Raw genomic sequence first — 21216 nt, 5'->3', positions numbered from 1 at the left:
AAAAATGCTGACTGGTAATGAAGCACCACATTAACCGCATCAGGTGCCCAACTTAAGGTCTGAAAACACCAGGCTGTTGGCAGGGGTGTGAGGGAGAGGAAGTCTCACAGACTGCCAGTGGGAGTGCAAATTGGTAGGTCCGCCTTGGAGACAAATTTAAGGTGCACGTGCCCTCCAGCCCGGTAACTTCATGTCTAGCCACACACTCTAGGGAGAACCTCGAATAAACAAAAATGAGCTTCTGAAGCACTGTTTGTACAATTAAAAATAACTAGAAATGGCCCAAATGTTCACCCACAGAAGAACAGACGCAATGTGCTATACAGTCACATCAAAATTCTACCGCAGGGCTCGGCTCACTTTTTCTGCAAAGAGCCAGACAGCAAATATTTTAGACCTTGCTAACCATTCGATCTTTGTCTGTCTTGACTACCCAACGTTTCCACTGTGGTGCAAAGCAGCTATAGGAAATCCATAAACAAAGGACATGGCTGGGTTCCAATAAAACTTTATTTACAAAACCAGGTAGTAGGCCAAATTTAGTCCTGGGGCCATGGTTCACCAATCCTTGCTCAAAAGCAGTGAAAAATGAATGAACCAGAGGCAAGATGAATAAATTTCACAGATGTAACAGTGAGGATGAAAAGCTAGTAATGGAAGAATATATACAGTGTTGTGCCACTTGCATGAGATTACCCGTGCAAAAGAACGCTGCTTGTTACTGAAGGATACAACAATATATACTGAAAGAATAAAAGCCTGCATTGGAAGAAATACGGCTAAGTTCAGGGCAGTGGATGCCTCTGGAGAGAAGGGAGGCGGGCAGGCCCTGACAGGGAAATACTGCTGACTTCTAATGATATTTGGTAGCATCTTGTTATTTTAAACTCTGAGGCAAAAAAGCAACATGGTAATATGTTTTTAATTGAGATATAATTGACAAATAACATTATATTAGTTTCAGGTGTACAACACAATGATTTGATATTTGTATATATTGCAAACAGATTATCTCAATAAGTCTAACATCCATCACCACACATAATTACATTTTTGGTAATTATGTTACAAAATTTTTTGTGTGATGACGACTTTTAAGAACTACATACTCTTAGCAACGTTCAAATATACAGTACAATATAATTACTACAGTTAATACAGTTCTGGTAATAGAATAATAACTACAGCTAATATCATTATTAAAGTAGGGTACTGAGAACACAGAAGTCCATTTACTTTTCCTTTTCAGTATGTTTGAAAGACTTTACTAAAAATTTTTAAGAGTATAGTCTGGCAGATAAGTTTCAGGGATCACTCACTTTCCTTTTATCTTTACTTTGTTTCCACAAAATTCTCTCTGGCTCACAAACACCTGTTTCAGGATCTCGCACACTCACATCCAGTTGCTCAGGAGACACAGCTATGCCTGGGATTCTTCCTTGTCAATGGCCCCTCATAAAACGCTGTGCCCCCTCTCCCCCGGCCCCAGTGCAGGGCAGAGAAACAGGCAGTGGATGCTGGAGGAACGCCCCCCACCCCAGCAGCAGGCCCGAAAAATAGGCCTCGGAACCATCAAAACACACACTGTTCATGCCCTTCGAGTGCCAGGAGCTCTGCTGGGAAGGGCCCTGAAGCCTCCCCTCCTTCAGGGTCTATTGAGATTCTCTGTTTATGTAAATTCCATCGAGGCTGGTGTTCCGGCTCCCAAGGACACAGCAAATTAGAAGGGCCAGGGGATGGCTTGCCACCCTGCAGACAAACTGCCAGCAAGAAATAAAAGCTGACAACTATGGGGAAAAAACAAGAAAAGCTATAAAAAAACAACCTTAAGAATTCCGCAAGCAGAGCAGCCTGAGACAGTTCCAAAAGAGACCAGAACATTCTAAAAGGAGCCAAAGGCAACCCTGTATTACAGCTCAGTCTAAAAATGAATGTGCCCAAGAACGGCCCCACACCCTCACCAACAAAACACTGCGTAAGTCAAGACGCAACACCCCTCAGAGAAATCCCTGTTAACAGTGGTCCCCAAAGTCACCATGCTTGGCTACTAGGCAGACTCACTAAACTCACTGGAGGGGTGCATCTCCCCAAAGCCCGGAGAGATAGCTCAGATTTCACCACACTGCTTCCAGGGCCTTGGCAGCTACTGGCCAGGCTTCGCCAAGTTTCAGGACCATGCACATGGTGGGACTGTGGTGGACCAACACTGCAGGCTCTATGCTCTGGATGGGCAGGGGTCAAGGCCAGGGGTCCCTGTGGTCCATGGAACCTCACCCAGGACCCTGAAATAGTAACTGCTCAACAGACTGCCACATACTGGAGAGGAAGCACTTCAAGCTTCAGGATGTTATGTCTCCATATTTCTATGCTCCAGATCTATGTTTTCTGTGTCTTTACTAAATTTTACCAGTCATTGAAAAATGTATTGTTTTACTCAGCTAACTAGGAAGAGGAACAATGTGTTTTACAGCATTTATTTCAACAGAGATGAGAAAAACTGCAGAGTGAACTTCAAACACACAACAGCTGACTTAAAGCTCCTCGGTTATTACAACAAACACAGGGATCTGGGGAGGGCTTCCCAGCCCACAGCCCACGTACTCAGCAGAGAGACTCGTCTCCCCCGCAGAGGGAGGGGGAGCTGAGTTAGGGTTGGGTTCAGTGGTAAAATTGGCAGCGTCTACTTCAACCACATCTGAAGGAAAGGACCAAGGGCCCACTGCGGTCACCCAGAAGCAACTGACCAGATCCAAGGCAGGAAATGAAGCAATCTGTCTCCAGTAGGACCCAGGGAAGGTGGCCTTAACCCACTTAAAGTCTGTGAAGTTGGCCCCTCTTCCACCTCACAAAGGGTTCTTGACAAAATGCATCCATGAGGAAGCCCTTGTCACCAGCCCTGACGTGTCCCATCTGCTCCCCACCCCACGGTGGTTACTGCTCAGTTCCTGGACCAGCATCCCAGCCTCATGGGGCTCGGGTCTTCCAGGCTCCATCTCCCTGGAAACCAGGCAACTGGGGGAAACAGAGCCGCCCTGAGACCTGCTCTGGTCCGGGGCAGAGGGGGCCTGGCCCCAAGCCTCTCTGCAAATAGTCCATCCCATTAATAAGCTGCTTCCTATGTGGCCTGGAAAACGCTCAAAGCCCAGCCCTTCAAACAGACGAGGCGGCCTATCTGTACCCAGCTGCAAGTCCTGCCCTCCTTTCAGACAACAATGCGGCCCTCTGCCCACCAAGACAGAGGGTGCCATGTGCAGCCACATTCTGGGGCTAGAACCTGTCTGTGACAGCCTCAGGGGAAGGGGCCACCACTCTGGGCAAAGGGGCAGAAGGTAAAGATTCCTCAGCCTCTAAGGCTCAGAAAATTTGAATTTTCAGAACCCCCTCCAACCCAGCTTGGTGCCAGTGGCAGGATGGTCTCCTCCTCCCTATAAAGGCTTCCTGGGCATGGCGACCTCCTGTCTAACACCCAAGCCTGCCTTTTATCCACTGTCCCTGCTTCTGCCACCACCTGTGGATGGCACTCCAAACTGGTCCTCTAGCAATCAACATCTTCTGACGCTCCGTGGACACGTCTGCCTGAAAACTCCGCGCTCAAACTGTGTAAGCCTGAAACTGATGTCCTCCCTGCTCTCCCCCCTTCAGTCCACAGGTTCCCTCTTCCTCTGTTTTTTCTTAGAATTTATTAATGGATGACACTGGGTCCTGAAGAATTTCCCACAGTCTGGATCAGGCAGTCTGTCTACCTGTGGGTCACTTACATGTTCCTCTGCCCCTGAATTTCCTGTTTATTAACTAATGGTTAACGTCACAGACTGCATGTTATGTCCCCCAAAACCCTAATCTCTAATGGGATGGTGTTAGGAGGTGGGGACTTTGGGAGGTGATTAGGGTTAGATGAGGTCATGAGGATGGTGCCCTTTTGGTGGGATTAGTGCCCTTATAAGATGAGGGGGAGCCAAAAAATTACTGTGTGTGTGTGCACGCCCCAAGGACCGCCACATGACGTCATAAACTGGAAGAGGGCCCAGACTGAGAACCTGACCATGCTGGTGCCCTGCATCTTGGACGTCCAGAACTGAGAGAAATAGTAGTTTCTGCTGTCTAAGCAACTCAATCAATGATATTCTGTTATAGCAATCCAAACTGACCAACATTTAGAGGCTCAGTCAGATTCAGGCTGGAAGTTTTTGGCAAAAATACCTCATGGTGATGATGTAGGGTCCTGCTGGATCATATCAGAAGGCAAATAACATCTGACTGTCTCTGTTCTTGTGATGCTAAGACTGACTTGTAGGAGGTTCCAATTCCAGGTCAGAGGCAGTAAACACTCCCCACACTGGCTCTCCCACTGAATGCAGCTAAAAAAAACACCCACCTGGATTTGCCCTGACCGTGTGGTTCAGTGGTTAGAGCGTCAGCCTGCGTACCGAAGGGTCAAGGGTTATCGAACCCGGTCAAGGGCACATACCTGGGTTGCAGGTCTGATCCTCAGCCTTGGTCTGGGCACCTGTGGGAGGCAGCCAATGTCCCTCTGGCACATCAATGTTTCTCTCTCTCTCTCTCTCTCTCCTTCTCCCTCCCTCCCTCTTGACCCCCCCTTCCCACTCTTTTTAAAGAAATCAATGGAAAAAATATCCTCATGTGAGGATGAACAAAACAACAAAACAAAACAAAACAAAAACCTAAACGAACACATGTAGCAGCTATTTTCAGATTCTGAAAAGAAAACTGGAGCAGGCCAATTTGGGGAGAAGACCAAAATCCAAACAGTCATGGAACAGGCAGTTTATCCCCCCTCTCAGGTTCCCAGGAAAGTGTCAGAGAGACTGAGAGATCGTGGAGAGGGACGCACTTGGGAAAGCAGCTCCATAGTCAGTTATGAACTCCTAGGCTGAGGGCCAAGCTGCACATGCACAGACCCGGTCCCGGTTAGCTCACCGAAGATGTTGAGAACCGAACTCACATACCCCTGCCCAGGTCCCAGACTGACCCTGCGGGCACATGCAGGACAGACCCAAAGAGCACTGTAAAAACAGCTAGGAAACTACTATAACCGCAGCCTCACAGGGGGCTGGCAGGAACTTGTGGCCCAACAGGGTCATGGGCTGCCTAAAACAAAAATGCAAGCATTCTCCTAAGGATTTAAAAATATATATATTTTTATTGATTTCAGAGAGAGAAAGGGAGGGGGGAAGAGAGAGAGAAACATCAATGATGAGAGTGTCACTCATCGGCTGCCTCCCGCACGCCCTGCACTGGGGATCGAGCCCACAACCCGGGCATGTGCCCCGACCAGGAATCAAACCGCGATCTCCTGGATCCTAGGTCGATGCTCAACCCCTGAGCCACGCCGGCTGGGCGTCCATAGGATTTAAACAAAACCCAGAGTGTTACGCATAATCATCAAAATATTGAGAATAGAATCCAAAATTACTTGCCATATGAAAAATCAGGAAAATCTCAATTCTTATGGCCAAAGATATTCAACAGACATCAACACCAAGATAAGACAGATGTTGAAATTATATGATGAAGACTTTAAAGCAGCTATTTTACAAATACTCTAACAAGCAATCACAAGCACTCTTGAAAAGAGCGAACAATAAAACGTCTCGGCAAAAAGCAGAAGATAGAAAGAAGCACCAAAAGGAAACTTCAGAATTACAGTAACCAAAATAATAAAGAACCACACTATATGGACTTGAAAGCAGACGAAGGAAAAAGTAAACCTGACAAAAGATAGAAATGATCCAATCCAAACAATAAAAAGATAAAAGGACTGATCTGAAAATGAGCAGAGCCTCAGGGACCCATGGGACAAGAAAAGAAAAGATCTAAAGCAGTTGTCAGAATCCCACAAGGAAAGAAGGAAGAGTGTGGTACTAAAAAAAAAAAAAAAATTGAAAAAAAAAATAGCTAAAAGTGTACTAAGTATGGCAAAAGGCAAAAACCTAGAGATCCAAATAGAACCCTCCACTCAAAGAAATCCACAGACCCAGACACACTATAATCTAACTGCTGAAACTAAAGAAAAAAAAAAATCTTCAAAGCAGCTGGAGAAAAATGATGTATTCTCTACGGAGAAACAACTTGAATGACTGCGAATTTCTCACCGGAAACCGGAGAAGCCGGAGGAAGTGGCGTGACATTTTTAAAGTGCTTAGAGAAACAAACTGTCAACCCAGAGTTCTATATGCAGTAAAAATACCCTTCCGGAAGGACGGCGAAGTGAAGGCACTCTCAGGTCAGGGGGCCTGGGAGAGCGTGGCCGGCAGGCCCGCTTTACAGGGATTGCCACGGGACGCGCTCCAGACGGAGGGAAACGCTCCAGGAGACGCAACAGCGGGAACGAAGGGAGCGCGACCCAAACAGGATCCACCCAGCCGACGGTCTCCTCAGCATCCTTGCCCTCCAGAGTTCTTTAAAACATATTTGAAAATTTAAAGCAAACATGAAAACACCATCTTTTGGAGTTTTGAATGTATGTAGATGCACTAAGACAACTATAAACAAAGCAGCGATTTTTAACCCGGGTGCTGCAAGGATCTTTGAAACATGCGCCACCTGACTACTGAGCCTGGGTCACCGACCTCTTTCCCTTAGACTGTCAGATAAAAAAAAAAAAAGACAACAGCCAGCACAGCAATAGTCCGGTGTGAGTGAATCAAAATTATACTTTTTTTGTTTTTTGTTCAGATTGGCAAAAAGGATAGTTTTGGGTGTGCTACAGAATGTAATTTATGTGTGCCATGGGGTGACAAGGGCTGAAAATCGCTGAGAGGGAGTGACCTGCAGGGCGACGGGCTTCTACATTCCACCCACAGTGGTGCCACACTGATTCGAAGCCGTCTGAGGGGAAGACTGACTGCTGCTTTCGGTGGGTTCCAGCCTGTCCCATCGGCTATAAAGCTCCTCATCAATGTTTCACCTAATGGTTTTAGCAGCCATTGATGACCCCTTCTTAATTAGCGGTTATAAAATAGAGACACCCTAATTCTTCCATTACAGCTGATAAAATTCATACCAGAAAGGGAGGGTAAATGCTTGATTCTGTCCCTTTACTTACCAGTTCTCAAAGTAGCGAACGAGCGCCACTGTTTTAAAACGGTAGGTATGCCAAAGGAAAATGCTGGCTTAATTTGGAATGGGTATAATTTACTCACTTAGACAATTAACGACCAATATCCAAACAATGACATTACACAGGGTCTTTAACCATGGCAGGAGCATGTAGCATGACAATCACTCAGAATGTACATACGACGGTGTGTCACACCTGCTTTTTAATGCCATTGTAGTACTCTTTAGTATCTATGTATGAGTATACATGTCATATATATACAATTCTCCCCTTAAATTGTAAGATCCTCATGGACAGCAGGAAGCAGAGATCAAGCTAATACACATTAAATGAAATATAAAAGAATCATGACTTTTACATGAAGATGGAGCTGAAATTAAAGAAGGGAGCCCCTGCTTCTCCCAAAGCAAAGGCTTTGAAGGCAAAGAAAGCAGTGCTAAAAGGTGTCCACAGCCACGAAAAAAACAACACGATCCACACGTCACCCACCTTCTAACAGCCCCAGACACTGCGGCTCCGTAGGCAGCCTGAGGATTCTCGGGAGAGCGCCCCCGGGAGAAGCAAGCTTGACCACCATGCCATCATCGAGTCCCCCTGACTACAAGTCAGCCAAGGAGAGAGAAGACAACGGCCCACCTGTGTTCACTGTGGGTGTCAAGGGCAACGAGCACCGGATCCAACAGGCTGTGAAGAAGCTCTGTGACGCTGACGTCGCCAAGGTCAACACCCCGATCAGGCCCGATGGAGAGAAGAGGCATGTGTCCCACTGGCTCCCCACTAGGATGCTTTGGATGTTGCCCACAAAATTGGCATCATCTAAACTGAGTCCAGCTGGCCCATTCTAAATATAAAATTTTTTTCAGTGTTAAAAAAAAAAAAAAAGAATGTCCTCGGACATTGGAAGCCAAAGGCAAAATCCTAGTAATTATGGTCTTCCCCTTAACCACTTATCCCAGTTTTGTTTTAAGTCATTATATGTTTCTATAACCAATTACTCCATGCCAGCCACTACACTAAGCACTTTTCAGATATTATCTCATCTAATTCTCACAACGGCCCCAGGAAGCAGGCTCTCAGCACTGCTTCTGAAGACAAGGAAATCCCTGTGCAAAGAGATCATGTAGCACACCCATCTCATGCTTAATTAGGGGAAAGACAAGCCGAGGCCAGACACTCCAGCTCCAGACCCACTCTGCGCAGCCAGCCGACCTTGTTAGTGATATGCAGCCTCCCTGGGAAGGTGGGTTTCGGCCACTGTACTAAGCATTTCATAATTGAGTGTCTGTGCTGTATTTCTGTCACTTGAGGCCCGGAAGATGAAATAAGGCAACAGGAAAAGGCATGTGGGAGAGTTATGAAGCCCCCGTGTCCCTGCTGGGAGGGCACAGCCATGACTGTTCCCTGGAAAGACATAAATAACACAGGAGACAGCCACCCTCCTCTTCGGGGACTTAAAATAGAACCGACAGGATGGGGAAAATCAATTTATCAAAACAGTCGCTGAAGTCGCTAAAACTTATGTTTTGGGGAGAGGACATCTCAATTAACACATGAGAGAAAAGAGAGAGAGAAAGAGAGAGATGGAGGGAGAGGGGGAGAGAGGGAGAAAGGACTGGCACAAAATAGCCCAAATATTAACAGTGTTTCATTCTGGGCAGTTTTGTTTCCCTCTTTATACTTTTCTATATTTTGTAAGTTCTTTTAATAATCAGGAGAAGAAAATGTTACTAAAATACATGGACACAGAAAATAAATGGTGCAATTTATCCAGAGCCAACTACAGTTATAAAGGCTCCGAAAGCTTAAACAGTTACAGGGAAAGCAAAGACGAAACAGTGAGCTGAGACCAGCGTGACCAGCAGCAGGTAGAAAACAACTTGCTGGGAGAGATGAGACAGTATGAAAGGCGGGGAAGAGATGCTGAAGGTCACCGAAGCTGCAGTGTGTGGAGTGATTTTGGACACAGAGAGGCTGGCAAGGAAGGGGCTGCATGTATCCAGGGCAAGGAGTGCTAAGAGGCAAGGCGGGGTAGAGAGGAGAACAGGGTGTGTCTATGGCTATGCCACGGAATATTATACAGCAGGCAAAAGGAATCAGGGTGGTCTCAAATCAAAAACTTTAGCTTTCTACACTGTTTGAATGTTTTTCAAAAATATATTCTTATAGTATGTATACAATTAACATAGGAACAGATTTTTTTTTAAAAAGAATTCAAAGTAAGATGGAAAACAGGCATGTAGACCTGGGGTGTGGAGTGAAGAGTCCATCGGAGGAGTGTGTGAATGACCCTAGAAGCGGCTCTGCCACCTGTGAGCTGTGTGACGCTGGATGAGCTCATTTACCTCGCTCCACCTCAGATTCCTTACTTGTTCACAGGGATCAAATACCTGCATTCGTACAACTATTGTCAGAACTGAAAACAAAGTATACCCCAGTGCACTTAGGAGAGTCTGGGTAAATGGTAGCTGAGCATTCACACAACATTCACAGAACAGTCTGGGTCCCGGCAGAAAATGCCTGAGCCTCTGGGCAGAAGACGACGACAGTGACCGGCATGGAGGCAGCGGGCGGCTGGCATGAACCAGGGGTCACTTACTGCAGTTCTCCTCGTCGCTGCCGTCAGGACAGTCCTCGAACCCGTTACACCGGAAGCGGCCGATGATGCAGTGGATGCCGCTGGCACAGGGGAAGAACGTGGGGCCGCATTTCGATTTAGCCTTGGCTGTGGGGGGAAAAACAAGACAAACAGCAGCCATCAGGAGGCTGTTTCCCGACCCTGGCGTGCCCATCCTGCCAACTCTGGGCACGCAATGGGCCTCCTTACATTACCTGGAAATCTCCAGAAGTTTCTTACCACCACCACCCACCTCCGATGCCCAGCAGGACTGGAAGCCCACATGCTCCACCCTCCAGGAGTCCCGAGGAGGCGGCCCAGCGCCTGCGGCAGCGGGGCTCCCTCGAAACGTGCCGAACGGCAAGGAACGGGCGAGCGGATGGATGATGGATGGAACTTGTTCTCAAGGTGCTGATGAGCCGTTCAAAATTCATTCCCTGACTGTCACAGGAATCGCCTGCTTTCGCTGAGTGCCCCCTACACTAGACGGAGCGGCCAGTGCCTCACACGGATCGTCTTAATCCAGCCAGCGGCCACCCAGCGGGCGGTGAGCAGACAGGGTCGGCACCACGGGCTCGAGGCTGCCACCCTTGGAAAGGCTGGCTGGCAAGCGCAGCCCCTGCCTGGCTAGCTTCTGGGACCCTGGGTTTCGGGAGGGTTCGCACCACTGTCCTATAATAACGACTCACGGAGACAGTTTATGCAAACAGTGCAGTCTGGGGGGAACACTTGCTTTTTTTCTGAGAGTTAGGGTTTTGGTACATGCTAGGGAGAGAGTGTCTGTGTGACCAGCTGCCAGTATAAACCCGGCACTGAGTCTCTAAGCAGCGTCCCCAGGAGAAAACATTACACGCGTTGTCACAATTTGTTGCTGGGGGATTAAGCGCGCCCTGCATGACACCGCTGGGAGAGGCCTGTGAAGTCTGAACCTGGTTTCCCCTGGACCTCACTCCATTCACCTCTCCCCTTTGCTGGTTTTGCTTTGGAGCCTTTCGCTATAATAAATCATAGCCTGAGTTCCATGAATCCTCCCAGCATATCACCGAACCTCGGGACAGTCCTGGGGACCCCTGACAAAGGTGGGTACAGTTCTTAACCCCATTTCACAGGTGGGCTTTGAGAGGTGACGTGATCTGGCCAAGGTCACACAGCTAGAAAATCCAACGCTGGGTGAGGCCCCCGGCGCTCTGACTCTAGGAGCCACTCTCAGCCAGTCCATCGTGTGTGTTGTCTCCCTGCCAAAGGCTGTCACTTCTCAAAACAGAAGCCAGACTCCTGCTCAAAGAAATTCTTCTTCCGCTTCTGCCGCACTTTTAAAAGAAGCTGCTGTAACTCGGGCTTGACTGAGTGTCCCACTCACCAACAGCCCTGTGCTGTAACGTACTTTCTCGTGAATGGCGCTGGCCGCTCTGGCCGGCGATTAACGAGGTGTAAGATCGGACCTATTACCGCATCCCAGGTAGCAGATCCCACCGAGCATCCCTCTCATCGCCTGTCTTAGAGGCAGGACTCATGATCCTCAAAACAGAAGGGCCGTTTCTTTGGAACAAACAGACAATAAATTACCTTCCTGTCCCTGCCATCAGCCACATGCCACTGTTAACAGCAGCTGATCCACAATCAAGAGGGTTTGAAGGCCTGGGTTTTAAAAGACCACATGGTTTCGTTTCAACCTGGAACTTCTGTAGCGGTGCTGGTGTGCCCCTCACAGAGCACAAGCCTGGGAGAGAGTCCACATTGTGGCTCCATTTTTAATGACCTCGGGCACCTTTCTAAACATTACTGAGCCTCCGTTTCCTCATCAGTAAATTGGAGCTAACGGCTACCTCTCAGGGCTCCAGGAAGAAGTCAATGCAATAATCTACATAAAATGCTTAGCACAGAGCATGGCGTACAATAGATACTCAATTAATGATAAGGCTTCTGCTATTTATCATCATCACCACTAGGCTTACAGAATTCTAAAAGTGATCCCTGGGCTGTTGAATTACCTTTTTCTGATTAACAGAGTTAAAAAAGCTCTTTATGAATACTCCCTATGAACTGATCTGAAGTGATCCAGGATCTCTATGAATTGATATGAACTGATCTCCTGGATATATTATTAAGTGGAAAAAGCAAAGCCAGAAAGAGTATCTACAGTACTTTAACCCTCCACATAGCAAGAGAAGGAGACATAAGAAAATATATACATGTATTGTTTCATCTGTGAAAAAGAAACCCAGGAAGGACAAACCAGAGACCAAGAATGTTGATTACCTACAGGGGGTGGGTGGGAAGGGGATGGGAAGGATGGGAAGGGGCCTGGAACCAGGGGGGGGGGTGGGTGAGAAGGCTGCACATTTCTGAGTCTATCTGTATAACTCCGACTCTTGGGACATAACTCAAAAAGTCAACAATTAAAATCAACCATGAGCGTGTGTGTGTGAGCGCTATACAAATAGCAACAAATAAACCTAACTGCATTACAGGTGAGTAGCAACATCACACTACTCTGACTAGATCCCCTAAGGCTAAAGAGAAAAGGGATTGCGCACGAATATAGTATTCTGGTTGATCTGCTTGTCACAGGGTACGGGCCAGCAATTCTGAAACGGGCTTCTGTGTGCACCAGGTGGAACAAATTCCCCCCAGAGGCAGACGTTACAATGACGAAAGTGGGAAGGCTGAAACGAGTCCTGAGGCTTAGGACTGGATTTGAAGGCATCGGTGTGAACGCAAGGTTTGGGTAGATAGATGATAGAAAGACAGGCAGACAGGTAGGTAGACAGAGACAGGAAGGAAGGTTGACCTGTGTGTGTGTGGGCTAGTGCACATACACGTATTTCCTAGCTCCATCTGCTAAGAGAGACTGAAAACAATCAACGAGCCCCTACAGCAATAAGCACACCCAACACTCAGATCTTGGTTTCTAAATACCATTATCCAAGAAAGGGAACCAGGGCTCCTTGGAGAAGTGGTTGATTCCAGGGAAAATACAAGATGAACCCAGAGTGTTTTGTGTTGCCAGAAAATAAAGAAGTATTCAAGATATGCTGGAGGCACGCCAAAGGGAGCCAGCCTGGAGGAGCTCCCTGTGGCCAAAACTAGAACAGCTTAAGCAAGAAAATAAACAATAGTATTGGCTTGTAACCCAGAGAACAAAATAAATATCTGAGTACATACTGATACCATAAATTGATGAATAGAAAGTGAGGGAAAAGGGAAAGTTCTTGCCTACAGAATTCCAACTAGTAAACGTAGAAAGGATGTGGGAATAGAACGTCGTCCTTAAGCAAACCCCACAGTAATAACTGCTACAGGCAAGATCCAGCGATGGACGCTCAACTTAGAGGGTCAGCCAGCCTTGCTCGGGTGACCCTGCAGGAATCAGGGAAGAAAGGCTGTCTATAGGCTTCTGCCATTTAAGCTGAGAGCGTTTCCTTGCAAACCTCACTACATCATTCCTCCATTCAGGACATCACTGCTCTCCCATTACCTTAAAATAAGCCTAAAACCCCCATCACAGCACCCTCCAGCTCCGGGAGACTGCTCCAATTTCATGCCTTCCCACTCCCTAAGCTCTGGCTATGGTGGCCTCCTGGCTCCTCCTCGAGCCCATTAGGCATAGCTCCACCTCAGGACCTTTGCACCTGCCCTTCCCTCTGCCTGAATGCCTCTCTCCCAGAGGTCAGCATGGCTCACTCCTCCATTTATTTAGGTCCCTGTCACCACTGTACTGTCTCCTGCCCCCCACCCACAGTCACTCTAGCCCTTACTCTGCTTTTCTTTCTCTTTCTTCACAGCAGAGATGTCACCGGCTTTGTGTTGGGCTGTTTGGTGATGAACATACACTCACTTGAATACTTTCATTCGCCACTTTCGAGGGAGCTGCACGATACAGTGCCTGCGTTGGATGTCTAATAAATACTTGCTGAACATACAAATGAACATGTGAAAGGAGAGAGTGGGAGTGGGAAATAACAGCATTTACTGAATGCTTAGTAGGGGTTAAGCATTGTGCTCCATGTTTTACAGATATCCACCTCGTTGACTCCTCACAAAACCCGTTTTACAGATAAGAAAACTGAGGTCCAGAAGAGAAGTAGCTTGACACTGCTGATAAATACAGTTGAAGCTCAAACCTTGCTCTTGCCTCATCTGTTCTACTGCCTCTTTACATTTTCTAAGGCCCAGTCCAGCTCCAAAGGACTAGGCTCTATAAGATAAAGAGGGAGAAAAGAGAGAATATGAACGATTATAAATGAATTAGCTACCATGCAATTAACCAGCTCTCTGGCCCTGGCCTGCACCCTCTTCGGGAATTAGTCATGAGACTTCCTGCCTTGTCAGGGATGCTCAGATGCTGTCTCTGTCAGAGGGAGCCAGTCCTGTTATGATTTACATCTGTGCCACCAGACGCCTGCTAAGGCGACCTCTGTGGCAGATCACAGGCGGCCAGCTGAGCGCCTGGCAGAAGCTCAGAGAGAAGCCAGTCGCTGACAGCAGCTGTCGGCTGCTCTCTGCCTGCATGACCTGCTGTGGGGCTCAAGGGGGTCCTCACAAAGTCTGGCCCCCACTTCCATGAAGGGAAGATTTCAGCATGAACCTCAGCCACCCTGGCAGAAGGTGGAAGAAGGACTCTGTGTCTAAAATCGCACTGACAAAAGCAGAGGGGGTGGCTCCATTCCACGGAATGCGTATTTAAATTCATCAGTCTGCAAGGAGTTGCTCAAAGAACTTTTCAAAGTGGCAGCTTTCACCAGCAAGACAGGGCTCAAGGTTCTCCTAGGGCTGGTTCATATCCTGATCTGAGTCTTCCCCCTCCTCAGAGCCTGGTTGGTACAGTTCTGAATTTCACAGATGAGTAAAATAAAAATAATTTTTTTTTTAACTAGACAGGAGTGGACAAAGGACTAACACGGTTGCCAACTTTTTATTTTACCAGCAAGGACATAAACTATCAAATGTGCAATAACCACTATTCACCATCATCTGAAAGGAGAAGCTGTTTAACATCCACAATGCAGGAAGGACATGGCCCTTGCACCAGTGTTTGGGGGTCATGCCAGAACCAAGAGACACCCCAGCATAGTCCAGTTGTGGTGCCCTCAGAACAGAGGCCTGACCTTTACATGCTAACATCTGGAGCATAGCAGGTAATCCACAGGCTCATTCAAAAACGAATTCTCACATTTAACAGATGAGAAAAGCTGAGGCCCAAGGAGGCAACTGGGGACTTACCCAACATCGCATAGCCATTCAGGGTCAGACTGCCCTAGAGTCCAGCCCTCACACCCTGAGTCTACACCATGCTTCAGGCAGGGAGCTGTAGGGCCGCACCCTGCCAAGGCCCACATCGGGGATCAGACTCAGGAGGCGCCCCAAGAAAAGGAGTCATGAGAGAGAAAGGCCCTTTTCCACACGGCCAGACTTTCTGAGCCTCGGTCAGAAACGCTCCTCACCAGGCCTCATGCCTTTGGCTCCAGATCTGCTCAGCGCTGCCCACCAGTCCTGGAAGATGACGATGCTGCAGTGCAGGCGGGCTACCTACGGCTGCTGCCCACGCTCTCCCCACGTGGCAATCACACAAAAATGCTGGGCAGGGGCTGCAACACCAGAGCCTCTCTGCTCAGCCAGAACAGCCGTGAACTCAGCTCATCAGACCTGCAGCCTCTCTCGGGCGGTGACAACAGCTCTGGCCACAAATCCACACGCAGGGCCTCTCTTCCGGACCTCTGTGGTTGGCCGAATGAGCAGCAGCTGCCACCTCCACCTCCTGTACCAGGATGCTGCCAGCATGCGCCTGAGACAGCCCAAGGAGCCAGAAGCAGGAGCCTTAAGCTCTTGTGCGTAATTACCATCCTTGCTTTGTCAACTCAAGACATTGCTCACTGTGAAAAATTCCAACGACAGAGAAACATACAGCTGCAAATGTAAAAATTACCCCAAATTCCCGCCACCCGGGGAAATCCACTGTGGCCACTTTGGTTAACATGCTCCTGAAGCACAGCCTCGCAAACTACAGTGTGCGGATCGAGACCACTAGGACCTCATTAAGATGCAGCGGGTCTGGAGCGGAGCCTGGTATCCTGCATCCCTAACATGCAACCAGGCGATGTGGATGCTGCTGGTTCCAAGCCCTTCACCAGCCAAGGACCACATCTTATTCACTGCTCTACCTCCCGAACCCAGAACAGTGCCTGGCACATGAGTTACTCAATAACTACTGACCAAATCGATAAACAGAAGTCAGAGTACACCTGATTAAATGCACCCATGAAATATGCCATTCCAAACCCTGCTTTTGTCACTTAATATACTGTGACCTGTTTCCCTGTTGGTAACTACAGGTCCACCTCATTACTTTGGATAGCTACAAGTAATTTTACTGCATCTATGTACATACAAGTCCCGTTATTGGTAGGTATTTGGGGAGTTTTCAATAAACAATGCACATCCAGATGCATATATTATTTTCCCCACTGTACACCCAGGTGCAGAGCCACTAGGTCAAAGGATATACAGATTTAACATTTTAGCATGCTTTTGATTATGGACTGCCTCCTCCCTGAAAAACTAGTACTGTCTTCTAGCCACAGATGGCTACGGGGAAGCCTCCAGCCCAGGACTGTCCGAGAGGGGCTGATCCTCCCCTGCTGGCAACGATCTTCCTAGACGCACACAGGCTGACACCCCGCGGTCCCCCTGCGTTTAGGTAAAGCGGGCCCTCCACTGCTGCAGGTGAGCATTATTTTCCATCTGTCTCTGTCTCTCTCCATTTTACCACCTGTGTATTTCATTACTTTGCAGAGTGGGGCACATTCCTATCTGGTCAAGGAAACCATGACTCTTCTTTTTATCTTTTTAAATTTGCACCGGGCGCAGGCATCAATCTTGCTGGAATTGATTTCCCTGGGTTACACTAATCACGGGCTACCGCAGTGTCCCTCCTTCCAGGAGATGCTCCTTGAGCTGACTTTCTCAGGAGCACTTCCCCTCCGTCTACGACTCTGACAAAGGGGAGGCTCTCCCGCCAAGGATTGTCCCATCGGCCAACATTTCCCCAGAATTTCCTGTCCCATAAAGCAGCGGTCCGTGAAGAAGGGGACTGTGATCGTCGTGTGCAGAACCTCCAGGGGTGTGTGTGAAAATGTAAATTCCTGGGCCTCTCCCAGGGGAATCTGCGTGTCTACGAAACATCCAGGGTACCCAATGAACACTGACTTGTGAACACCCTACTCAGTTTCCACCTGTCCTCCGTCCAGAGAGCAAATGGCCTCATCAGTCCTTTTCCTGATGTTTCCACTGCATGGACCAGCGGCCGCTCCAAGAATTCTGGCTGCAAGACCAATATGGGGCATACTCTGATCACCACCCCCTCGAGTCAAGTCTAACACATCCCAGATAGTGTGGCTACCACGAGGAAAGTGCCCACCCACAGGAAACCATGGGCCTCTTTATAATGTTTCCCATTTCAACAGGTTCTCTCTCCTTCCATGTTCATGAGCAAGATACAAAATAACTCTGCTTTACCCAAAAAAAATGTAGGCTCATATTCAAACAGCTGCTGTCCTAGCAAAAAGGCCCTTTTAGAACTATTTTAAAGTTCTTCACCAGTTCTGTCCACTATTTGAGGATTAACATTTCACCTGGGCACAACACAAAACAGGATCAGAGACCAAAAATGTTTGCACTGCCCCATCTTGCTAATAACAAAATATTCCCGAGCATCCTACTATCTGTCAGGCACTCCGTGGTGTGGCCACTGAACAGCACTCCCTAAGTGACAGGAGGATGCATGTCGGTGAGCCCGTCTCTGCATGCAGTACCGGGAGTGCTCCGACGGGGGCGCTGGAGGACAGCCAATCTCAGACTGGGGAGGAGCTGAGGTCAGAAAATGAATCTCAGGAGCAAAGCCACACACACCACACGTACCTCCAGTGGAAACCGACGTGATGCTCAGACAGACAGAGGCCTTACTCATTTAGCTACTCACTTCACTCAGCTGACATTAATTCACAAACTCTGTCACACCTGCAAAGAATGAGGAAGCGTAGGCGACAGCTGTGCCACAGATGCCAGTTAATTCTGGTGGGATTGTGGAGGGAAGGCTGTTCTAAGAAGGGGAACGGCATGTGCAAAGGCCGGAGGCAGGAACGATGTGGTAATGGGAGAACTGAAAGGGGGGTGGGATGAATTTGCTTCTCCTATCAGTAAAAGTACCCAGTATCTTTTCTTTAATTAAAACTAAAGTAAAACCCTAGCTGGTTTTGCTCCGTGGTTAGAGCGTGGGACCACGGACTGAAGAGTCCCAGGTTCCATTCCAGCCAAGGCCACGTACCTCGGATGCAGGCTCTGTACCCAGCCCCAGTCGAGGTGCATGCGAGAGGCAACCAATCAGTGTGTCTCTCTCACACTGGTCTTTCTCTTTCTCTCTCTCTCTTCCCCTCTCTCTCTCTCTGTTTCCCTTCCTTTTACTCTCTCTGAAAAGCAATGGGAAAAATATCCTCAAGTAAGGATTAAAAAAAAAAATTAAAGTAAAAACCCTATTTCTCAGAAGAAATGTGCTATGAGCTAGTTGCAATTCAGCTCACACTGAAGATGTGAGAATTATAACTACTACAGTAAAGTATAAATTATTTAAAAAATCAAATAAGAAAAATTCACATAATTTGAAGCAACATGCACACAATCCCCAAAGAGATAGCCCACATGTGGTCGTTGCTGGCTAAAAACTTCACAGGAGTAATGGATCTGAAATTGCTAGTATATTCAGTCCCCTGGTTCATTTTGTAAAAAGTCAAACTGTGAGTCCTTTTAAAAGTCAAAAATGACTTAATGTTAGGAGCAAGAAACAAAAAAAGGCCTTATAAATAGTAACAGACTTTTAAAAAGCAGTATGCTCAGATTTTCTAAAAGGGGGGAAAAACAGGTCTTCCATTTTGGTCCCAAAGAAATGATAAAAAGCCAGCAAGCCAAATCCATACCTGGAATTCAAGCCTTTACAAATTCATTATTATTTGACCAAAAAAGCCCTTTGCTTGTTTCAGTAATTCAACTCTGTGTGACTACTGGTGTGGACTCCAAGTTTGATTGCTCAGATATCGCAACATACTATTTCTTCCTAAAATGCCATGCTGACTCTTTCAGAGATACACACTGGGAGTGGAGAAAGCAAAAGACCACAAGCTAACTGGATTATAAACACAGAAGACATCTAGTTGGACCAGCTTTGCCAGAAGATTCTTAGACAGCAAATTCTTTCTAAACATTTCCTCTTCTATAACTAGAATAGGAGGCCTAGCCTTGAGGCTAAGATGTCAGAAGGGCTTAGGGTTTGCAAGCATCTGGGTTTCTATCCTGGTTCCGCCACATAATAGCTGAGACCTTGGACAAGTCACTTAACCTCTCTTGGCCTCAGTGTTCCCATCTGTAAAAGGGGCATAAAGATAGCACAGACCTCATCAGTGGTTGGAAAATAATATGGGATTCTGCATGTAGAGAAAACAGTGTAACACCATCTGGAAGGCAGAATGCGTGGCAGGAGGTAAGGCTGGGAGCGAGGCAGGCAGGGGTTCGGACACTTACCCTGGGAGCCAGCAGACATCTTTATAAAGGAAAGACACGTGTCAGATTTGTGTGTTTCTTTTATGAAGAAATTTTTATGGACTGGCAATGATATTATGAGGCTTTGTAAGTCAAAGAAATATCCTCCTCACTCCCCCAAAGTCCCGAGGGAACTGAAGAGAGCCAAGTCTGTAACCGTCTCTGGGCTTTTAGGGGAAAAGGCACTATAAACAGTGAGGGACTTCAGAGGGCCTGTCACTGCCCTTTAAACTAATTTTACTATTTAAAATGACAGGAAAAAGGCAAAACAAGTTAGCAAGTTTGGGATTAGGAAATTATCTTATGACCTAAAGGTCTTTTTAGGTTATTTATTTTAGCTGTTTACAACTCACACGTATATGTGTATGGAGGTGTGTTCGTGTGTGTATACACTGGAATGAAAATTCCAGAGAAGGACACCCAGGCATTCCAAACTGATTCTTCTCCAGACAAATCTTGAGAGGAAAAAAGCTCTAAAAAGATAATAAATAAATGTGGGTCAGATAGCTTAGCCTCGGGAGGCTTTTCATCCCTCGGAGGGAAAACTTCCTGACAGTGGATCAGAGCCCTGGGATTAAGAACAGATGTGGGAACAGACACGGATAAAACAGAACCGTTTCCCCCTTCAAAGGGCACCTCGATAAAGGCATCGACCGACTCCATGAGAGGGGGTGTCTGAGGGACAGCTCCCAAGAAATGAGAGGAAAAAGTGAAAAAGGAAAAAAGGAGGAGGGAGGAGGGAGGAGGGAGGAGAGAATCAAAGATGGTTTTCAGGTCAGAGCAGAAACGAATGAAGCCGAGTCCACTCTAAATGGCTTTCATCTCCCGGGCAAGGAGGGTCGTGGCCTTTGCAAAAGAAGGGTGTCCTTTTCAGAGCATGCACCCTCTCCCACCCGCTGGGCCCCTGACAAACTTGGAGGTTCTTCTTCAAACACCCTCCTTTCCTTGAATATTTTTTCTCCAGACTTGTGAAGAGGAGGGCTCATTTCTGAGCAGCTTTCTAGAAGTGTCTCTGACCGTCCCCCTTACCTGCACCTCCCAGGCAATCTACACACACAGAGAAGCCTGGAGCTCAGATTATTTGTTATTACAACATCTGCAAAGAGCAGCAGAGGAGGGTCTGTGACGGGAGGGTGGCACGTGGTGACAAGCATGCGACAACGGGACTCTCACTGAGACGCAGTCCTGGGTTGGGCAGTGTCAGCAGCACAGAGAGGGAGGTGGCAGCAGCCAGCTGCTCCGACAGGCTGAGCGAGAACGTTCTCTGTCCATCAGAAGGTAAACTGAAAACAACTGTCTCCGGAAAACAGTACTTAACCCGCCACACATTTTGCTCCGGGAAAGGTTTTCAGCGAGGCATCCAGAGTCTCCATGGTGCCTTCAGCACCAGTCACAGGAATCACGTAATCCCATGCAGGCCATGTCTTGGTAGCTATGAGCTAACTTTAAAGACATCAATCCTCAGCTTCTAGTTTATCGTTTGAGAGCAGTGACACGCAATCCTGACTGCACGTTAGAATAACCCTGGAAGCTTAAAAACAAAACAAAACACCTTACCCAAAACCAAGAGAGATGGAGCGATTATGCAAGACAGAATCAGACAAAACAGAATTTAAGAGACACAAAAAAGTTCCTAGAGACAAAGTAATGGTCAAACCATCAGGAAGACACAATTCTATGCATCTAAAGACAGAACCACAAAATATAGGACACATGAACTCACAGAATGGAGAGGAGGAACAGACAACTACACAGTAAGAGCTGCAGACTTCAATACCCACCTTCAGTAATGGACAGAAGAACTAGGATCGACAAGGAAACAGGAGACATGAACACAACACACCGACCAGGAACCATCACTCTCACAGAAGTCCCCACCCAGCAACAGGCGAACACACATTCTTCTCAGGTGCACGTGGATCGCTCTCCGAGG

The 21216-nt window shown here is 47.5% G+C and overlaps 1 protein-coding gene and 1 pseudogene across 1 annotated transcript in view; one reads left to right on the top strand and one right to left on the bottom strand.

Annotated features, from left to right (window-relative positions):
* LDLRAD3 (low density lipoprotein receptor class A domain containing 3) overlaps window positions 1-21216 on the bottom strand; it is a 126411-nt gene that overhangs the window by 83996 nt on the left and 21199 nt on the right. The window contains exon 3 of the mRNA XM_087822277.1: window positions 9678-9803. Within this exon, the coding sequence (XP_087678403.1) occupies window positions 9678-9803 (126 nt within the window). The remainder of the gene's footprint in view (window positions 1-9677; window positions 9804-21216) is intronic.
* Window positions 7440-7901, top strand: LOC148092043 (large ribosomal subunit protein uL23 pseudogene; annotated as a pseudogene).

The sequence above is a fragment of the Miniopterus natalensis genome, chromosome 11 (assembly GCF_054644295.1).
Source record: "Miniopterus natalensis isolate mMinNat1 chromosome 11, mMinNat1.hap1, whole genome shotgun sequence".
NCBI classification, from domain to species: domain Eukaryota; kingdom Metazoa; phylum Chordata; class Mammalia; order Chiroptera; family Miniopteridae; genus Miniopterus; species Miniopterus natalensis.
Note: the sequence above shows the minus strand (reverse complement) of the source record. Positions and strands in the feature narration are given on the sequence as shown.